The sequence below is a fragment of the Lithobates pipiens genome, unplaced genomic scaffold (assembly GCF_037356315.1).
Source record: "Lithobates pipiens isolate NorthernLeopardFrog02 unplaced genomic scaffold, aLitPip1_a1.2 Scaffold_16, whole genome shotgun sequence".
Lineage (NCBI taxonomy): Eukaryota > Metazoa > Chordata > Amphibia > Anura > Ranidae > Lithobates > Lithobates pipiens.
The window spans coordinates 623,639,320-623,657,906 of NW_027507748.1; the positions used below are offsets into that span (position 1 = coordinate 623,639,320).

At 41.7% G+C, this 18,587-nt stretch overlaps 1 protein-coding gene across 10 annotated transcripts in view; it reads left to right on the forward strand.

The window, feature by feature from the left end:
* The window catches only part of FRY (FRY microtubule binding protein), a 590,409-nt gene that overhangs the window by 500,314 nt on the left and 71,508 nt on the right, over positions 1 to 18,587 (forward strand). For all 10 annotated transcript variants that reach the window (XM_077484108.1, XM_077484099.1, XM_077484100.1 and 7 more), the window contains 5 exons: positions 247 to 434; positions 3,323 to 3,417; positions 5,857 to 6,464; positions 14,934 to 15,031; positions 15,120 to 15,290. In XM_077484108.1, the coding sequence (XP_077340234.1) occupies positions 247 to 434; positions 3,323 to 3,417; positions 5,857 to 6,464; positions 14,934 to 15,031; positions 15,120 to 15,290 (1,160 nt within the window). The remainder of the gene's footprint in view (positions 1 to 246; positions 435 to 3,322; positions 3,418 to 5,856; positions 6,465 to 14,933; positions 15,032 to 15,119; positions 15,291 to 18,587) is intronic.

The window sequence follows — 18,587 nt, forward strand, 5'->3', positions numbered from 1 at the left end:
GCTATTCACAGCATAGTATTAAATAAACTGTCCAAAAATGTATTATTAGGCTTTCGCTCACACCCTGCTGGCTGCAAAGGTTAGGAATGAAATATTCATATGCATAATTTTACATTTGCATGACTAAAAAGTAATGTTTAAGAATTAATTTGTTTTTTTTTTTACTCCCAAACAAGGTAAAGAAAAGAACCGAAAAAGGCTAAATAATGAATATTGTAATTACAGGAGTATTGGTTTCTTCTACAGGTTTTCATTTGGAACAGCACCTAAGTGAAGTGGCTTTACAGACTGCGCTTTCCAGCTCCTCCCGTCATTACGCAGGTCGATCGTTCCAGATCCTGCGAGCACTGAAACAGCCCCTTTCTGCTCATGCCTTATCCGACCTTCTGTCTAGGTTGGTGGAAGTCATTGGAGAATATGGGGATGAAATTCAGGTATTGTGAACATTTATCCTGCTTTCTGCACTGACATGTGTTTTTACAATCCACACAATATGATTCCTGTGTTATGGCAGTTCAAGGCTGCAGTGACAATTGCAGAACTCATTTCTTTTCACTTCCTGTCCCTGCGATACAACTGTGAGAGAAAGTACTACAAAGTCAGGGTAATTCTCTTATAGGCCCCTTCAAAGAGGAACTGCAGTCTACTCACATAATTTGTAATAAAAACATCTTTGCCATTCTGAGGCTTCCCTCCAACCACTTTGCAAGTTATTTTATATATACTGTGATTCTGTACTTGCCAAATATGCTGCAGAAATATCCCACCACTGAGTCTGGCTGCAACCATTTTAACTGTGGGCAGCTGAAGCTGCAGCCTGTTCACTTCCTGGATTTCTGTGCTGTTAGATACCCAGTATGCACTTCCTAGTCCTGTGCCTGTGCAATAAGCAAACTGTGGGTGCACATTGTTGTTGATATATTGCCATAGGAATGGCAGATTTTGTGGAAGTGCATGCCCTGTTATGGCAAAGTATCAACAGCATGGAACACAGAAACCGCTGAGGAACGTGTACATGCTATGCTTGTTCAAACAGGAAAGCAGTAAACAAAAGTATTTTATATTTTACCATAATATAACTGGATTTCTTCTTACCCAAACTGCAAACACAGAGGAGATGAGCCTCAGCTGCTGCAGCCTCTGTGTCGGGGAACTGCAGACAGCTGCCTGGAGGCGGGGCCCAAGCCTGGAGAAATAATCTCCTATGCAGATGAGATAACTATACCTCTCAACTTTTTGAGATGGGAATGAGGGACACGCCTAGCAGCAAAAGTATGCAGGCATAGGACACACCCCTTGCCCCACCCTCTTAAAGAAGAATTGTACAAAAAAACAGGATTGGTTAAACCCACAAATGCATTTTTTACCAATACTATTCCTTTATATTGGCTTTTGCAATTTCAAATGCAGCAATTTAGAAATCAGATGAAAGGTTTAGTGCTGGAAAACACTTTTTGATAGATAGAAAGTGCATTTTATATACAGCTATATAGATCAGGCCAAAATGAGGGACAGAGGGACATTTCTAGAAATCAGGGACAGTAGGGGGCTATGAGATAAGGAATGTGAATTTATCCAAGGAAGATTGTGCAGACTGGCCTGGGGGTGTAATCGGTGTATAAGGCTGAAATCTCCACATAAAAGAGAGTGAGCACTCTGCCTTTCACTAGACTAGACGAAATTCTACTCCCTGAAAGCACATGGATCCTTTCAGTCTCCTCCTATCCCCGCCCTCATCCAACCCCCTTAAACCCTGTAGCCAACCTCAGCGTCTTCAGTTCTCCTGTGACCCCCCCCCCCTCCTCCCTTCATTCCCTCCTCCCCACGCCCCTGTGCCCTTCCTCCCTGCCCCCCTCTTCTGCCATCTAACTCTCACGAGATCGAATGAAAAAAGAAGAAACAAGCACTGCTGGGATATCTGACGTTTCTCTCCCGGGAGTCAGTGCAATGCAAGAAACTACATCATAAGCCTAGGCGTTTATCAGCAATGAAAGAGGAAGTATACAGAATAAGGTATTTACAGCCACCAAATTACAGTTTTGATTTTCAATGATTACACAGCAAGGGCAAGAAGGTTCAATTGAAGGAAAGATGAAAAGATGACTGAAGTTCCACTTTAAGAAGCAGCCAGCACTCAAACATGCCCCCTTGAACAGTGCCTAGGCAACAACGCTGCTCAGGGTACAGTGTTTAGAATTCTGTAGGAGACCTTGTGTGTGAGAGCTGGAGTCCAACATTAATATGTGTTGGCAGCACAGGGAAAATAAGAAGAAAAGTATGAAGAGAGCCGTGTTTATTACTAGATATGTAATTTAACGGCATCACAGTAATAAATTAGGTGAGTTTTGAGGCCTCATTTCCAGATATAGTCTAATGCAGTGGTTCTGCCACAGATTAACATTGTAGTGGATGTATACCTCCCAGTGTTTCCAGTGTTGTCCTCAAAGCACGCTGACAGTAATCATACTACCCAATGCCTCCTTTCTAGTTCCGGCTCCTGTGAAATCAGAGGGGGGCATCGGTAGAAGTGTAGAAAGCAGGAGGTGAAGAAGAAGGGGGCTTCCAGTAGCAGGTCTGATCACAGATTGTGGGAGCGAGCACAGAGCTCTCAAGCACATGGCTGAATAAGGAGGTGAAATCCAATAAGTTTGTGTAAGGCAGCAATGTGATGCAGAGGGGGGTTTAGAGCTGGAGCATTGTGTGTATAAGGCAGCAGTGTGATCCAGGGTGAGGGGGGCAGAGAGCTGGAGCATTGTGTGTATAAGGCAGCAGTGTGATTCAGGCTTAGGGGGGCAGAGAGCTGGAGCATTGTATGTATAAGGCAGCAGTGTGATCCAGGGTGAGGGGGGCAGGGAGCCGGAGCATTGTGTGTATAAGGCAGCAGTGTGATCCAGGCTGAGGGGGGCAGGGAGCCGGAGCATTGAGTGTATAAGGCAGCAGTGTGATCCAGGGTGAGGGGGGCAGAGAGCTGGAGCATTGTGTGTATAAGGCAGCAGTGTGATTCAGGCTTAGGGGGGCAGAGAGCTGGAGCATTGTATGTATAAGGCAGCAGTGTGATCCAGGGTGAGGGGGGCAGGGAGCCGGAGCATTGTGTGTATAAGGCAGCAGTGTGATCCAGGCTGAAGGGGGCAGGGAGCCGGAGCATTGTGTGCATAAGCCATGTCAAATTCATGTTGGTGGTGCACGGGATTCAAAATTGTGAGTTTAGTGGTCCCTGAGGTCGGAAAGGTTGGCAACCACTGGTCTAGTGTAAACAACCAATGTTGAACTAAATAAATAATATTTGCTTTTAACACTACCTTTAATTTAATGTTGTTTTCAGGGTTATGTCATGGAAGTTCTTCTCACTTTGGAAGCAGCGGTGGATAATTTATCAGACTGCCTAAAGAACAGTGATTTACTGGCTGTCCTGTCAAGGTATGTGACATTGTCATAATTATTTGTGTATGTAGGAGCTATGGCTGCACCCCTTCACAGCGCAGGGTAACTCGCTCAGGACAATACATAACATTAAATCCTAGGAAAAAATGTACACATCTGTGTAAGCTCACGTTCAAAGTAGATGGGAGCTTTCCTCATTAGGTGCTGTGAACTGTGTTGGCCTTATTCAGCACATCAATAAGCAGAGTGCAGCAAGCACTAATTGGTTTTATATACAAGAAACTCCTGCACAGTCAGGTGCTGTTTCAAGCTGGAATAAACACAAATTCACCATGATTAAGTAAGAATACATTTTCCCCTTTACACAATATTTATTTGGTCCATAACTCGGCTTTAAACTCTTCCTGACCTTGTAAATGACATTTGTAGTGGTAGGTAGAGTGGGCCTTAACGACCCTGCCGCTGCACAGATGTATCCACAGTGGTCCGAGGTTGTGTGATGAAAGTGCACTAACTGCGCGCTGACTGAGCTCTCACTAACCATGCTTGTCACAGCTTCTGATTAGGAGGTAGCAGGACGGGCTCCTGATCATATGACCACTGTGAGAGCCAATCAAAGCCATCACGTGATCAGGAAGCTGCTGCGTTGGGGATACTGTATGAACGGGTTAAAGTGGAACTTATGGGTAAATATAAATAATTGCGAACAGGTAAGCTTTTTATGGCCGAAGAGATATGCCTACAATAAAGTGCACTTACCTTCCTGTTTGCAATCTTCTTCAGAATATACACTGAGCAGCGCATGCATGGTTGAAAACACCACTGAGCATCTCGCCTTCATTTAGTTGTTTTATAACTTACAATTCCAGTAAAACATACACATTGTGCTTTTGTCAGCACACAAACGTCTGTGGATTATACCACTGAAATCTGATTGTGCACTCATGTGGACTGATGGCTTTTAGCTTTGATTTGCCTTTTAGTCTGAACCCTGCTTGCCACCATTCTTGATGTGGATTTTCTGGACTGCAGAAGTACTTATTTCACCGATTACCTTGAAAATTGAAATATGTGCGCTTGCTTCAGGCACAGTAGAGAAAAGAAAAAAGAAATGAATCCCATTTGATCCCAGCTGGTACAACTGCCCTTTTTTTTTATTTGGATTGCTATGAAATACTTTGCATATCTTACAGCTTGCTGTACGCTTGACTCCACATATCATAACACAGTTGTCTAGCTAAGAAGCATTACCTCAGACACCAGAGGCATTTTTATGCAAACATAACCAAAAAGCCAACTATTGTACTACATTGCTATAACCTCCTAAATATGGTGGCTGAATTGTGTGTTGTCACACTGTCAGGATTGTGCTTCCTGATGGTGGAGGAGAGTCCTCAGAAACAATGCTCAGAAAATCTGGTGCACTGTATGTGCATGTACTATATCCAGTGCTGTACGGGATGTGCCTTGTGTCTAGGCTTATTTATAGACTGAATTAATCAATGTGCCTGTAGCCTTGCCTTGCTGACTGAGCTGTATTAAAGTTTATCTAAAGCCATTTTATTAATGGTTTTGGATAGAGTAGGGAAGGGTTGGAATGTCTGGTTTTTATGGCTGCCTGTGTCTTCACTGGAGAGACTCAACCTCCTTCATTGTGTGTAGGATTGAATTTGAGGGAGAATATAGTAGTTTAGAGTTGTCGGCAAAATAGGAATAGACAGCAAATCTTCCAGAGAGGATCTCCTTTATTTTGAAGTTTTCCTCCTGTTCCCTGTTATGTGTACTGCCAAGGAAATAAGGTGATTCTCTGCAATGGTACACTGAATAGCTGGTAGTTAAGGAGCTGGCACGCGCCACATCCTTTACAACCAGTGACTCCTCTGTTGTCAGTGGGGATTCACTGCTGAAAGCAGAATGTAAAAAGAAGAGCCAACAGTAAATATATATATATTTTTTTAAACTGCAAGCGGTTCTCTTCCCCCCTTTCCCAATCCATACCAGGCCCTTCAAGACAGGTATGTATTTAGAGGGGGGTCTCAGGCCAAAGTAAAAAAAATAAATGGCGTGAGGACCCCCCAAAATCCATACCAGACCCTTATCTGAGCATGTAGCCTGGCAGGCCAGGAAACTGGGAAGACCAGCGTGCCCCCCCATCCTCCTCAGCCATACTAGGCCACATGCCCCCTGGCAAAGCACCTTGTCCCTATGCTGATGAGGACAAGGGCCTTTTCTGCACAACCCTGGCCCAGTGGTTGTGGGGTGCCGGGGGAGACAACGACTTATCAAAATCTGGAAGCCCCCCTTTTAACAATATTTATTTTAATTATTTCACATTTAAATTAAATGGCAGACTTTTACTTTGGAAGGCAGACTTTACAGTTGCAGTACAATTTGGTACAAGAGAAATCAGAGGGCCCTGCTTATGAGTTTTCTGATAATAAATGTTGTTTACCATCATACTTTTTTGTATTACAGGTCATCCTCTCCTGATCTGGCCTCTAATGCCAAATTAAATGCAAACAGGAAGAGCACAGGACAATTGAACATTAACCCTGGGGTTGTTGGTGGAAATAGAGCCACATCTGAGCGCAGCCGACACCAGAGAAGCTTTTCCGTTCCTAAAAAGTTTGGTGTTTCAGACAAGTCCTCTGACCCTCCACGTAGCGCTACATTAGACAGGATTCAGGCCTGCACTCAGCAAGGATTCTCTCCAAAAACCAGGAGCTCATCATCACTGAAAGACAACATCACTGATCCTAATCACATCAATAATCCCACCAACCTGCTGTCCACCATATTCTGGGTTGCTGTTGCCCTGATGGAATCAGACTTTGAGTTTGAATATTTGATGGCGTTGAGGCTACTGAACAAGCTCTTGTCCCATTTGCCCCTAGACAAGTCAGAGAACAGAGAGAAGCTAGAGAAGCTTCAGGGGCAGCTAAAATGGACAGACTTTTCGGGGCTGCAGCAACTCCTGCTCAAAGGGTTCACATCTCTTACAACTACAGACTTAACCCTTCAGCTCTTTAGTATGCTGACCCCAGTTTCTCGGGTTTCTATGGTGGATTCAACACAAGTCATAGGTAAAAATATCATCCATGAACACAATGGCTTGGTTACCATTAAGTGACTGTTTTATTTAATTGCAATTTTAAAGGCATATTTTAGGCAAATTGCTAACTAGACATAAAATACATATGAGTTTGCTGCTGTACCTGCCAAAGAAATAGTTTTTCTGTTCATCCAGTTTTGAATTGCACACACCTCTACACACAAAACAGCCCTGTCTGGCAGGCAGGAGATGTGCCTTTTCTCTGCTGCAGTTAAAGTGATATTAAACCCACAATTTTTATTACAAAAAAACCCAAAAACAAACATGTTTATAATTACCTGCTCTCTGCAGTGGTTTTGAGCAGCCCTGATCCTCATCTTTTCGGGTCCCCCAATGGCGCTCTGCTCCTCCCCTTAACCCCCCCCCCTTTACCATTGGCTCCCACTGCTGTGTCTCAGCCAATGGGGAGGCTGAGGCCCAGGAGCAGCGACTCTCATGTACATTGCTGGATCGCAATAAGGCTCAAGTGAGTATTTGTGGGGAGAGAGGGTCTAGGGGGAAGCTGCATGCAGAAGGTTCTTTACCTTCAAGCATAGAATGCATGAAAGTAAAATACCTTCTGCCTTTAGAACCACTTTAACCACTTTCAGACCGGACCAATTTGCTGGTCAAAGACCAGACCACTTTTTGCGATTCGGCACTGCGCCGCTTTAACTGACAATTGCACGGTCGTGCAACGTGGCTCCCAAACAAAATTGACGTCCTTTTTTTCCCACAAATAGAGCTTTCTTTTGGTGGTATTTGATCACCCCTGCGGTTTTTATTTTTTGCGCTATAAACAAAAATAGAGCGACAATTTTGAAAAAAACGCATTATTTTTTACTTTTTGTTATAATAAATATCCCCCAAAAATATATAAAAAAACATTTTTTTCCCTCAATTTAGGCCGATACGTATTATTCTACATATTTTTGGTAAAAAAAATCGCAATAAGCGATTATTGATTGGTTTGCGCAAAAGTTATAGCGTTTACAAAATAGGGATAGTTTTATAGCATTTTTATTAATAATTTTTTATTATTTTTTTTTTTTACTAGTAATGGCGCGGCGATCAGCGATTTTTATTGTGACTGCGACATTGTCGGGGACCCATCGGACATTTTTGACACATTTTTGGGACCATTGTCATTTTTACAGTAATCACTGCTATATAAATGCAGTGATTCCTGTGTAAATGACACTGGCAGTGAAAGGGTTAACCAGTGGGTGGCAGTGTAGGGGTTAAGTGTTCCTAGGGGTGTGTTACTAACTGTGGGGGGGTTGGGCTTTCATTTAGTGTACACTGATCTCTGCTCCAATCACATGGAGCAGAGATCAGCGTCACTAGTTGCTAGGCAGAATGGAAAAATGTTGTTTATACAGCATTTCCTCCATTCGGCCGCTCCGTGAGACGATCACGGGGATGCCCGCGGCGATCGAGTCCGCGGGTCCCGCGACCGGACTCATGGGGGTCCCGACCAGCGCGGGAGCGCGCCGCCGGCGGCGCGCTCCCGATGGCAGGGCGGCATCGAATATTGGACGTACATGTACGCCAATATGCCTGCCCGTGCCATTCTGTCGACGTACATCGTCGTGCGCTGGTCGGGAAGTGGTTAAGTAATACAGCTAGGTCGTGTCCCCCCCCCCCCCCAGCCTGTGCCTGGACAGTAGAGGATTATCAGCTGACTGATAAGCTCATCTCTCTGCCACTTGGCTTTCTCCTTCTATCAGCATGCTCCTTTTAAATCAAATTTAGACATTTACTAACAAGTAAAAATAAGATATAACTGTACATAGGGTAAAGTGTAATAAGTTAATGTGTATAAATGCAAGTATCCCAAACTGAGTAAACAATGAGAAATAACAATAAATGTTAATGAGGGATAACTGCAAAAATATCCAAAGTGTATTGAAACATTCAATACATAATAATAGTCCATAATTGCATGCCTAGGCTGAGGGTATCATGCAAGTAGGGATTATTATTATGTAATGTGTGTTTTAATAAACGTTTCACATTTTTGCATGTATCCCTGATAAAGCTGCCCAAGCAGAGCTAAGTTTTTATGGAAATACTCTGAAATTTCCTTTTAAAGTAGTGCATGCACAATTGCAAACAATGTCCTGTCCAGAGAGTCTCCCAGCTGCTGTGCAGGGACAGCACAGGAGGTGGGATTCTCTTTGACGTGTAAGCTTGAGCTTAGCAAGCTTCTTGGTTAATCATGGTGCTCCTGTGTTTGCATAAGGGGCAGAGTTCACCACTGCACAGAACAGTGTAGCTCCTCCCATTCCTTTCCTGTGTTCTCCTTTTTCTTTTGTTCACTGCTATATTTTTTTAAAACAAGTAAAAAATGGCTTCAAAGAGAAGTATTGGATTTTTTTTCGAGAATTGTACTTGCCTAGGGGGCGGGAGCAGCCAGCTCAGGCTCTCAGCAGCTCCTGAGCCAGATACTGGTCCAGACATCTGGGTGGATCCTGACCATATGGTTACGATCCTTCTCGAGCCTGGATTGGCTCTGTGATGTCAGCAGACATCGGACATTAGCCCAACGTCTGCTGAAAACAGGTCACAGGAACTGCAGGACAAACTGCACTCCTGTGATCCACAGAAATACAGCCAAATGAGTTTTGGCTGTGCGTCCCCTTTAAAACAAAAGAGCAGATGAGAGGGGAGATTCGGTAGAGACAGAACTACCCCATTATACCCATTCCCTGGCAAAGAATAAATAAAATGTTCCTACAGAGCACAGTGAGGGGAGATTTACCTGGTAGCACCTATTCATCATATCCAATTAATGTTGAGGAGCAGACTAGGAAAGATGGCATATGGATAATGCTAAAGATAACATATATTTTGCACGTAACTTTTTGATCTGCAATTTCTGAGTGTACATAGAAAACAGGGCACGTAGAAAACATAACAGAGGAGATTTACTACAACTGGCGCACACAGAATCTGGTTCAGATGTGCATAGTAGCCAGTTAGCTTCTAACTTCAGCTTGCTTAATTAATAAAACCTAGAAGTTGATTGGTTACTATGCACAGCTGCACCAGATTCTGTGTGCACCAGTTTTAGTAAATCTCCCTCAATGAATGTCTGCATTTTTATGCAGCACTGCAAAGCTCTGCGTATCACAATGCCTTGTAATGCATTAAGTTCATTTAAGTGTTTTTTTTTTTTTTTTGGCAGTTGTAACCCTTTCCTGCCTTTCCTAGCACTTTAAAAAGTTCTGACCGCCAGGGGTAAAAGATTAACTGTTACCGATGATCAGTGAGAGCAAACTGAATGCACTTCCAGCACAGAAAAACTATATTTCACACATATGTGTTGTGTGGACAGCAAGAGGTGAAAGGGGTTTTACAAGAAGTAAACAGTGTGATGCGCTGTAACACCACATTGCACAGACCTTCACGACGCACACCAGCATGCACGTTATATGGCACAAAATGCATGCAAGCTGATGTGAATGGGCCCTTAAAGAACCAAACAGGGAGCTCTGTGAGTGTAAAGGGCATGGTCAGGCTTCACTTTTAAAGGAAAAGTCCAAGTTTGCAAAGAAGTACAGCAGTCTATGTCTGTTTAGCCCCATACACACTATCAGTTTTTCTGCTGAGTTTTTCCTTCAGGTTTACCAAAACCATGTAGTGCAAGGGCCTGCCTAATTACATACAAATTGAAACACCTAAGGTTTGACCTCATATTATATGGTTTTGGTAAGTCTGAAGGAAAAACTCAGCAGAAAAACTGATAGTGTGTATGGGGCTTTTGTCTGTCTCTCCAGGGCTAACACTTCAGGACAATCTGAGTATCTTTTTCTTGTACCGTTCAGCACAGTTTCCACCTATTGATTTTATGGTCTAGCTCAGTGATGGCGAACCTTTGCACCCCAGATGTTTTGGAACTATATATCCCATGATGTTCAACTACGCTGCAGAGTGTATGAGCATCATGGGAAATGTAGTTCCAAAACATCTGGGGTGCCAAGGTTCGCCATCACTGGTCTAGCTGGTACGGAGTTTGCGAAAGGCATTTCATTTAGGAAATTTTTTTGCAACTTTTTCATCATATGCCCCTTTCACACATGCGAACCGTTCGTTTGATCAGTTTAGTCACTTTTTTTTCAAAGAAAAAAAACGTATGAAGTTTACATCAGTTTGTCATCCATTTGTCATTCGCTTTTTACATCTGCCACCTAGACTCCTTAACCACTTGAGTCCCATAGCCATTCCTTCATGCAAAAATGGACCGTTTGTCTGTTTAACCACTTGCCGACCAGCGCACGACGATGTACGTCGACAGAATGGCACGGGCAGGCAAATGGGCATACATGTATGTCCCTTTAAATTTGCTGTCCTGCCATCGGGAGCGCGGCGCGCTCCCACGCTGGTCGGGGCCCCCGTGAGTCCGGTCGCGGGACCCGCGGACTCGATCGCCGCGGGAATCCCCGCGATCGTTCACGGAGCGGCCAAATGAAGAAATGCCGTTGTAAACAGCATTTCTCCATTCTGCCTAGCAACTAGTGACGCTGATCTCTGCTCCATGTGATTGGAGCAGAGATCAGTGTTCACTAAATGAAAGCCCAACCCCCCCACAGTTAGTAACACACCCCTAGGAACACTTAACCCCTACACTGCCACCCACTGGTTAACCCCTTCACTGCCAGTGTCATTTACACAGGAATCACTGCATTTATATAGCAGTGATTACTGTATAAATGACAGTGGTCCCAAAAATGTGTCAAAAATGTCCGATGGGTCCCCCACAATGTCGCAGTCACAATAAAAATCGCTGATCGCCGCCATTACTAGTAAAAAAAAAAAAATTATTAATAAAAATGCTATAAAACTATCCCTATTTTGTAAACGCTATAACTTTTGCGCAAACCAATCAATAATCGCTTATTGCGATTTTTTTAACCAAAAATATGTAGAAGAATACGTATCGGCCTAAACTGAGGGAAAAAAAATTTTTTTATATATTTTTGGGGAATATTTATTATAACAAAAAGTAAAAAAATAATGCGTTTTTTTTTCAAAATTGGCGCTCTATTTTTGTTTATAGCGCAAAAAATAAAAACCGCAAGGGTGATCAAATACCACCAAAAGAAAGCTCTATTTGTGGGAAAAAAAGGACGTCAATTTTGTTTGGGAACCACGTCGCACGACCGCGCAATTGTCAGTTAAAGTGATGCAGTGCCGAATCGCAAAAAGTGGTCTTGTCTTTGACCAGCAAATTGGTCCGGTCTGAAGGTTGTTAACTATGTTTTTTTTTTTTTTAACGGAAGAAAAATGGGGCTTTTATTCATTCCAAAAAATAGATGAGGACACAGAAGCAGATGTAAATGGATGATAATCCAACATCTGTTTTTTCCATTGAGATGCATTGATGTTCGTTTTACATCCGTCAACGGATGGATGAAAAATGGAAAAACAGTCCGTGTGTGTGAAAGAGACCTTAATTTAAACAGTATAATTAGGTTTATGTGAGAATAGCATGATTGGTAGAACATGAGACCAGACCTATTTTTGTGTAGTCAGCGTTCCTGTCCACATGTGTACAGTTCACACTGTCCCCATTAAAAAGAATAAGGCATCATTTAGGGCTGTCACAGAAAACACTCCAGTGCCCAAACAAGGTGATCTAGAGCCCAGAGCAAACGTCTCAAACTGCACCACCCCCAAGATGTAGTATGAGCAATTATTTGTCAGCAGAAATCCCCCCCCCAAAAAAAAATCAAGCACTAATCTGCATGCTTACCCCTAAGCATGAATCCCCCTCCTCCCAGTCCAAATCCACCCCCTGCTGAAGTCCCATTCCCAGCACAAGTCAAATGTTATAAAGTGGGTAAAATAAGTATTGAACACTTCACTTTTTTCTAGATAATTTATTTCTAAAGGAGCTATTGACATGAAATTTTCACCACATGTTGGTAACAACCCATGCAATCCATACATACAAAGAAACCAAAACAAATGAGGTCAGAAATTGGGTTAGGTGTAATAAAATGTAATGACACAGGGAAAAAGTTTTGAACACATGAGGAAAGGGAGGTGCAAAAAGGCATGGAAAGCCAGGACACCAGCTGATATCTATCAGTAGTTAGAAAGCAATCCTGCCCCTTGTCAGTGCAAATTAATATCAAATGGTTCAGTCTTAACTAATGGCCTATAAAAAAGTGTCTCATTACCAAGGTGTCGAACAAGAAACATCTCATGATGGGTAAAAGCAAAAGCTCCCTCAAGACCTTTGCAGCCTTATTGTTGCAAAACATACAGATGGCATTGGTTACAGAAGGATTTCTAAACTTCTGAGAGTTACAGTGAGCACTGTTGGGATCATAATCCAGAAGGGGAAATAACCTAATTTCACTAAAAACTTGGCACGACCAGGTGCTCCTCGCAAGATTTCTCCAAGAGTTGTCCAAGGGTCACTTAAAGAGCTTCAGAAAGACCTGGAATTAGCAGGTACAATTGTTTCAAAGAAAACAATAAGTAATGCACTTCACTGCCATGGCCTCATGCACGCTCACCACACAAGACTCCATTGCTGAAGAAAAAGCATGTTAAAGTTTGCTGCACAACATTTAGTCAAGCCTGTGAAATATTGGCAAAATATAGTCTGGTTAGATGAGACCAAAATTTAACTCTTTGGATGCCATAATACACACCAGGTTTGGCGGTCAAACGGCACTGCACATTACCCCAATACCAACAGTGACGTTTGGAGGTGGGAACATCATAGTGTGGGGCTGTTTTTCAGCATACGGTACAGGCAAACTTCATATCATTGAAGGAAGGATGAATGGAAAAACGTACCAAGACATTCTTGATAAAAATCTGCTACCATCTATCGGGATAATGAACATGAAATGAGGGTGGACATTTCAGCACAAGACAATAATCCTGAACACAAAGCCAAGGAAACTTTCAATTGGTTTCAGAGAAATAAAATAAAGCTGCTAGAAAGGCCCAATCACCTGACTTGAATCCAATAGAAAATCTATGGAAAGAACTAAAGATCAGAGTTCATAGAATAGGCCCACGGAACCTTCAAGATTTGAAGACTGTGTGGAAGAATGGACCAAAATCACACCTGAGCAATGCATGTGACTAGTTTTTTCAAACAGGAGGTGTCTTGAAAATGTCATTACCAACAAAGGATTTTGTATCAAGTATGAAATACATTTTAGTTGGTGTGTTCAATACTTTTTCCCAGTGTCATTTCATTTTATTACACATAACTTAATTTCCAAACTTTTTGGTTTTTATTCCTTTGTCTTGAAAAATGGTGACGTGTTCAATACTTATTTTACCCGCTCTATATGCAGAGTCAAAGGCAGGTATGTCTTTTTAAATGTCATATCTAGAACCTTTCTTTAGTTATAACAATGTCGTTTCCTACAGGATTCATAGTTCAATGTTCTCGTCTACCCGGAAAAAGACCCCTGCCTGTTTTCTTGTTATTCATTTGTATAGTACTGGGAAGCAGCTTGAGCCTAGCATATAATGGTTTATTATGGCCTGCTTGTGGAGAATGTAGAAAGCAACAGACTATCAAAACAAAGAGTTTCCCTTGTTTTTGCTAGTTACTGCTTTATTGATTGGTTATTGATCAGTTATTAATTACTGGGAGCAATTTTTATGGTTTAAGGCAAGCATACTGATGTACACCTACAGTGTACATCATATAAGAGATCTACTTGCATCCTAAGGAAAAAAAAAAGGACATTTATTTATTATTCTTTGAATTGGTTTCTCAATCATGGCCAGAAATAACTACCCACACAGCAGAGAAGAACAGAAATCTGCTGTGGAGGAAAATATGTTCTGGTAGCCTTTACGTATTAGTGGGCCGATATATAATATAATAATATATATTAGTTAGTCACCTACATACATTGAAATAAGAGGAGCTTCAGGAAAGGAACACCTTCTCTGGAGTAACTGGTATAGTTGCATGTGTTCTTATACCATGGTGAAAAGTCCCTGCATGTATATTAATCATTTTACTTATCACTGGTCCTTAAGTTAGAGAATATAAGCTTAGTGTCATTGTGAGTAGAATTACATTATTCTCAGATCTTCCATTAAAGAAAGCTTGAAAAAGGTTCCTATCAATAAGTAAAATATAACTCTTACATTGTTTTCAGTCATGCTTACCAAATAAAGTCTACATCTTCAGTCCCAGGGACTTTTTATTATATGTTCAGTAGTATTCTCCTAATGTCAGCGGAATCTGGCCAAGGGGGTCTTAGGACTCCCGGCCAATCGGGTCTCAGGACCCACTGATTGGCCAGGAGAAAAAACAGGATTTTACTAGTTATTACTTAAGATGAATTAAAAAAAAAAAAAAAAAAAAGATTTTTGGAAAGGTCATTCTTAGTTACAGTTTATCACAATTCCAAAAATTCCTAACATGTGTGTTCAGTCTACTGACATTACTCATTGGTTTTGGTTGCAGGCTTTCCCCTGAATATCTTGTGTTTGATGCCTCATTTGATCCAACATTTTGAAAATCCCAACCATTTCTGCAAAGAAGCAGCTGAGAGGATTGCACAGGTTTGATCTTTAAACATCCTCACTATCATTGTTATGTTAGGCTATATTGTTGACAATTATAACCCAACAAATCGATCACTTTCCATAGGTTTGTCTGGAGGAGAAGAACCCAAAGTTATCCAACCTTGCCCATGTTATGACGCTGTACAAGACGCACAGCTACACAAGAGAATGTGCCACATGGGTAAATGTGGTCTGCAGATACCTACATGAAGCTTTTACTGATATCACTCTCAATATGGTGACCTACTTGGCAGAGGTAATGTTTGGATATCACTTATTCTATATTACAGTTGCATCAGAGCTTCGTTTTTGTTGCTCATGCACCCAGGCACTCTGCCTGTGTTAGCCCTTGTACACACAGTCGGCGATTCTGTCTGAATGTTTCCTATCGGACCGTTTTGTCGGATATTCCGACTGTGTGTGGTCTCCATCGGACTGTTTCCGTTGGAATATCCGACGGACCAACTTTTCCAACTTGCCGGTAAAATTTTCCGACAAAATGCTCCAATCGGACATACTCCGATCATGTGTAGCCTACTCCGACGGACAAAAGTGCCACGCATGCTCAGATCAAATTCCTAGACCAAAGCTATTGGCTACTAGCCTGAACGTAGTCCTGTCGTAATGAAATAACGTCATCACGTTATGTACAGTCGGATTTTCCAACAACTTTGTCCGACTGTGTGTATGCAACAGTTTCGGACAAAATCCGTCAGACAAAATCCAACGGATTTGGTTGTCAGAATGTCCGACCGTGTGTACAAGGGCTAACATCCTGATTTCATTGAGCTGATTTCAGTGTGCTGTTCTTTGGAACCATATGGGCTAAACACTAAGGATGTTAAGACTTTACGTGAAAGGAGAAGATGCATAAGCTTATAGAAGCCTAAATGTCTTGCATATAATATAAACGTGTGTACATTACTCATGCACTCAAAGGTAAAAAATGTCTATCTTTATTTTACGATTCTGTACTCCTCTTTATGCAGCTGATCAAGGTCAGTAAAAAACATGGCACTTTTTACTCTTTTGTACAAGAGGCCTTGGACAACTTTTTTGGTTTTACTGATTTGAAATTAGATGCACTCTGGTCTATGAAACAATGCACACAGAGTAAAGGTCAGTAATACAGTGATAAGTACAGAGCTGTAAAACACAAAAATTTTACATTTGAGTGCAGTAATTTATGTGCATAGGAGTGTTTACGCATCTATAAGCATGTTTACGCAAGTATAAAGGAGTATATTACAACACTGGCATTGAAGAAGAATGTTATTCGTCTATAAGCTTTACGTGCCTTTTATGTGCTTATAAGCGTGTTTACGCAAAGTCTTTACAAAACATTTTACTCTGGATCTTTCTGTCAACATGATCCTGAGTACAAACATCAGTAAACTATAGAGTACAGAATGTTTGTGTCAGCATTTAATGAAATCCTGTATAATCTTTCATCTTTCATTTTTCATTTACTAAACTTCTGCATACTACTTAAACTTGTTACAACTAAATGGTGGTACTGGCTAGCAAATAAAATTACTGGTAACAACATAGACCTTTTTTAATATGGCTTTAATGATATATAATATTAAAGCAGAGTTCCACCTAGTATTTTTTTTTTCTTTTTTATGTAATCCGTTCTATTACACTAGTTTAAAAACATTAAATCCATGTCATTAAACAAATCGCTGCTCAATTCACGGTTTTTAATCTTGCTAATGCCTTCATACATTCCGACCACAAAATCCACCAGATTTTTTCCGATACTTGTGTTGCATACACACGGTCGGACAAAGTTGCCAAAAAAAACGGAAGGTTCGGAACATGGTGACCTCCACTGCGTACAACGGGACTACATAGAGGCCAGTAGCCAATAGCTTTGGTCTCGTAATTTGATCTGAGCATGCGTGGCACTTTGTCCGTCGGAATTCTCTACAAACGATCGGAAAAAGTCAGATCGAATTTTTTTGTCTGAAAATTTGAGATCCTGCTCTCAAATTTTTTCCGACGGAAAAAGTCCGATAGAGCCCACACGCGATTGGCTTTTCCGACAATATAATCCGATCGGACCTTTTCTGACGTAATTTCCGACTGTGTACAGGGCATTACTGTTTATTTCTGCTCTACAGAGAGCTTCCATCTCTACTGTAGGCATGTGAAGCCCACTAGCAGTCTTTATGTTGATGCTGGATACCCAGAATGCATCTCCCCATCCCACACGTGCACCCTATACACAGGGTGTAGCGCAGGAAGATTATCTTGTTCCCATAACAACGAGCGGCGACGGAGAAAGTGCCCGCCCTGTTGCTATGGATACTGATAACCTATCCTGGGAAACGATGACACACATCTCCCAGGAGCACAGGTGCCATGGGATTAGAAGGGACCCCATGGCAACAATGCAGACAGAGTAAAAAAAATAAATTTGGACCAAATGACGTTGTTCATGCTGAAAGCTGATGATTGATGTAAAGTTTCAATTATGGGTGGAACTCCACTTTAAGTTATACACAATATAATAATTTTTTGACTGAGATGAATGAACACATTATTATTAATATTATTATTATACGTTACCTTTTTTATAACACAAAAATAGCTCTTTTATTCTGTTGTATATTTACGTATTGGCAGTACATAGTTAATAATCCTCCAAGTGTAGAATGGTAATGTTTCAGGTCTCTACAACTCTTTGTATAGCCTGGATTGACACACTCCTTGCTTAACAAATGACTTTGTGGGCTTGAAACATCACCAAGCTGTGTTTTGGAGGATTTTTAGCTATTTACTGCCATGATGTAAACACAAGAGAATATGAGTAATTTTTTAAACTGATATGGTACAAGTTCTCTGTGTAGAATAACTTGTGGTAGAAAAGTGGTGTTGCTATAGCCCAGGGAGTGCCAGTAGGCTGGTGTTGACTGTGCAAGGCATTAGTCTAAAATGGATGGATTAATGTGTATATATAGCCAAAACTTTTTTTTTTTACTCATTTCAGTTTTGAGTAGAGTATGGAAGGGTTAAAGGCAAAGTCAAACCTGAGCTTGTTTGGCTGGGCTTCTGCTATGGGTCACAGGAGTGCAATTTGTTTAGCACACCTGTGACCCGTTTTCAGCAGAGAATGGTCTGAAGTCCGCTCTCTGCTGACGTCACAGGAATCAGTCCAGGCACCGAGCGGGGAGGAGCAGAGAGGAGAGCTGCTGATTGACAGTCAGCAGCTCTCCGCTTGGGGATCTGTGAGAACTGAGCCATCGGCGATGTTCAATGGCTTGGTTCTCAGTGCAGAAGCATCTGGGGACAGGTGCAGCACCGGTCTAATGCTGCATCCACCTAGGTAAGTATGATGGGTAAATACAAAAAAAAAAACATACTTCTCTTTTAGAAACCTTGCCAGTTATTTTTTATTTCTTTTTTGCTGTCTGTGTGCCATAAGAAAAGTTTCTGTTCACTTCCTGCCCTAAAGGGGAAGTTATAGAAGGTTAGTGAGGTGATACGTGGTGTATCTGGATTTTGCAAAAGCATTTGACACAATTCCTCATAATTGTTTACTGTACAG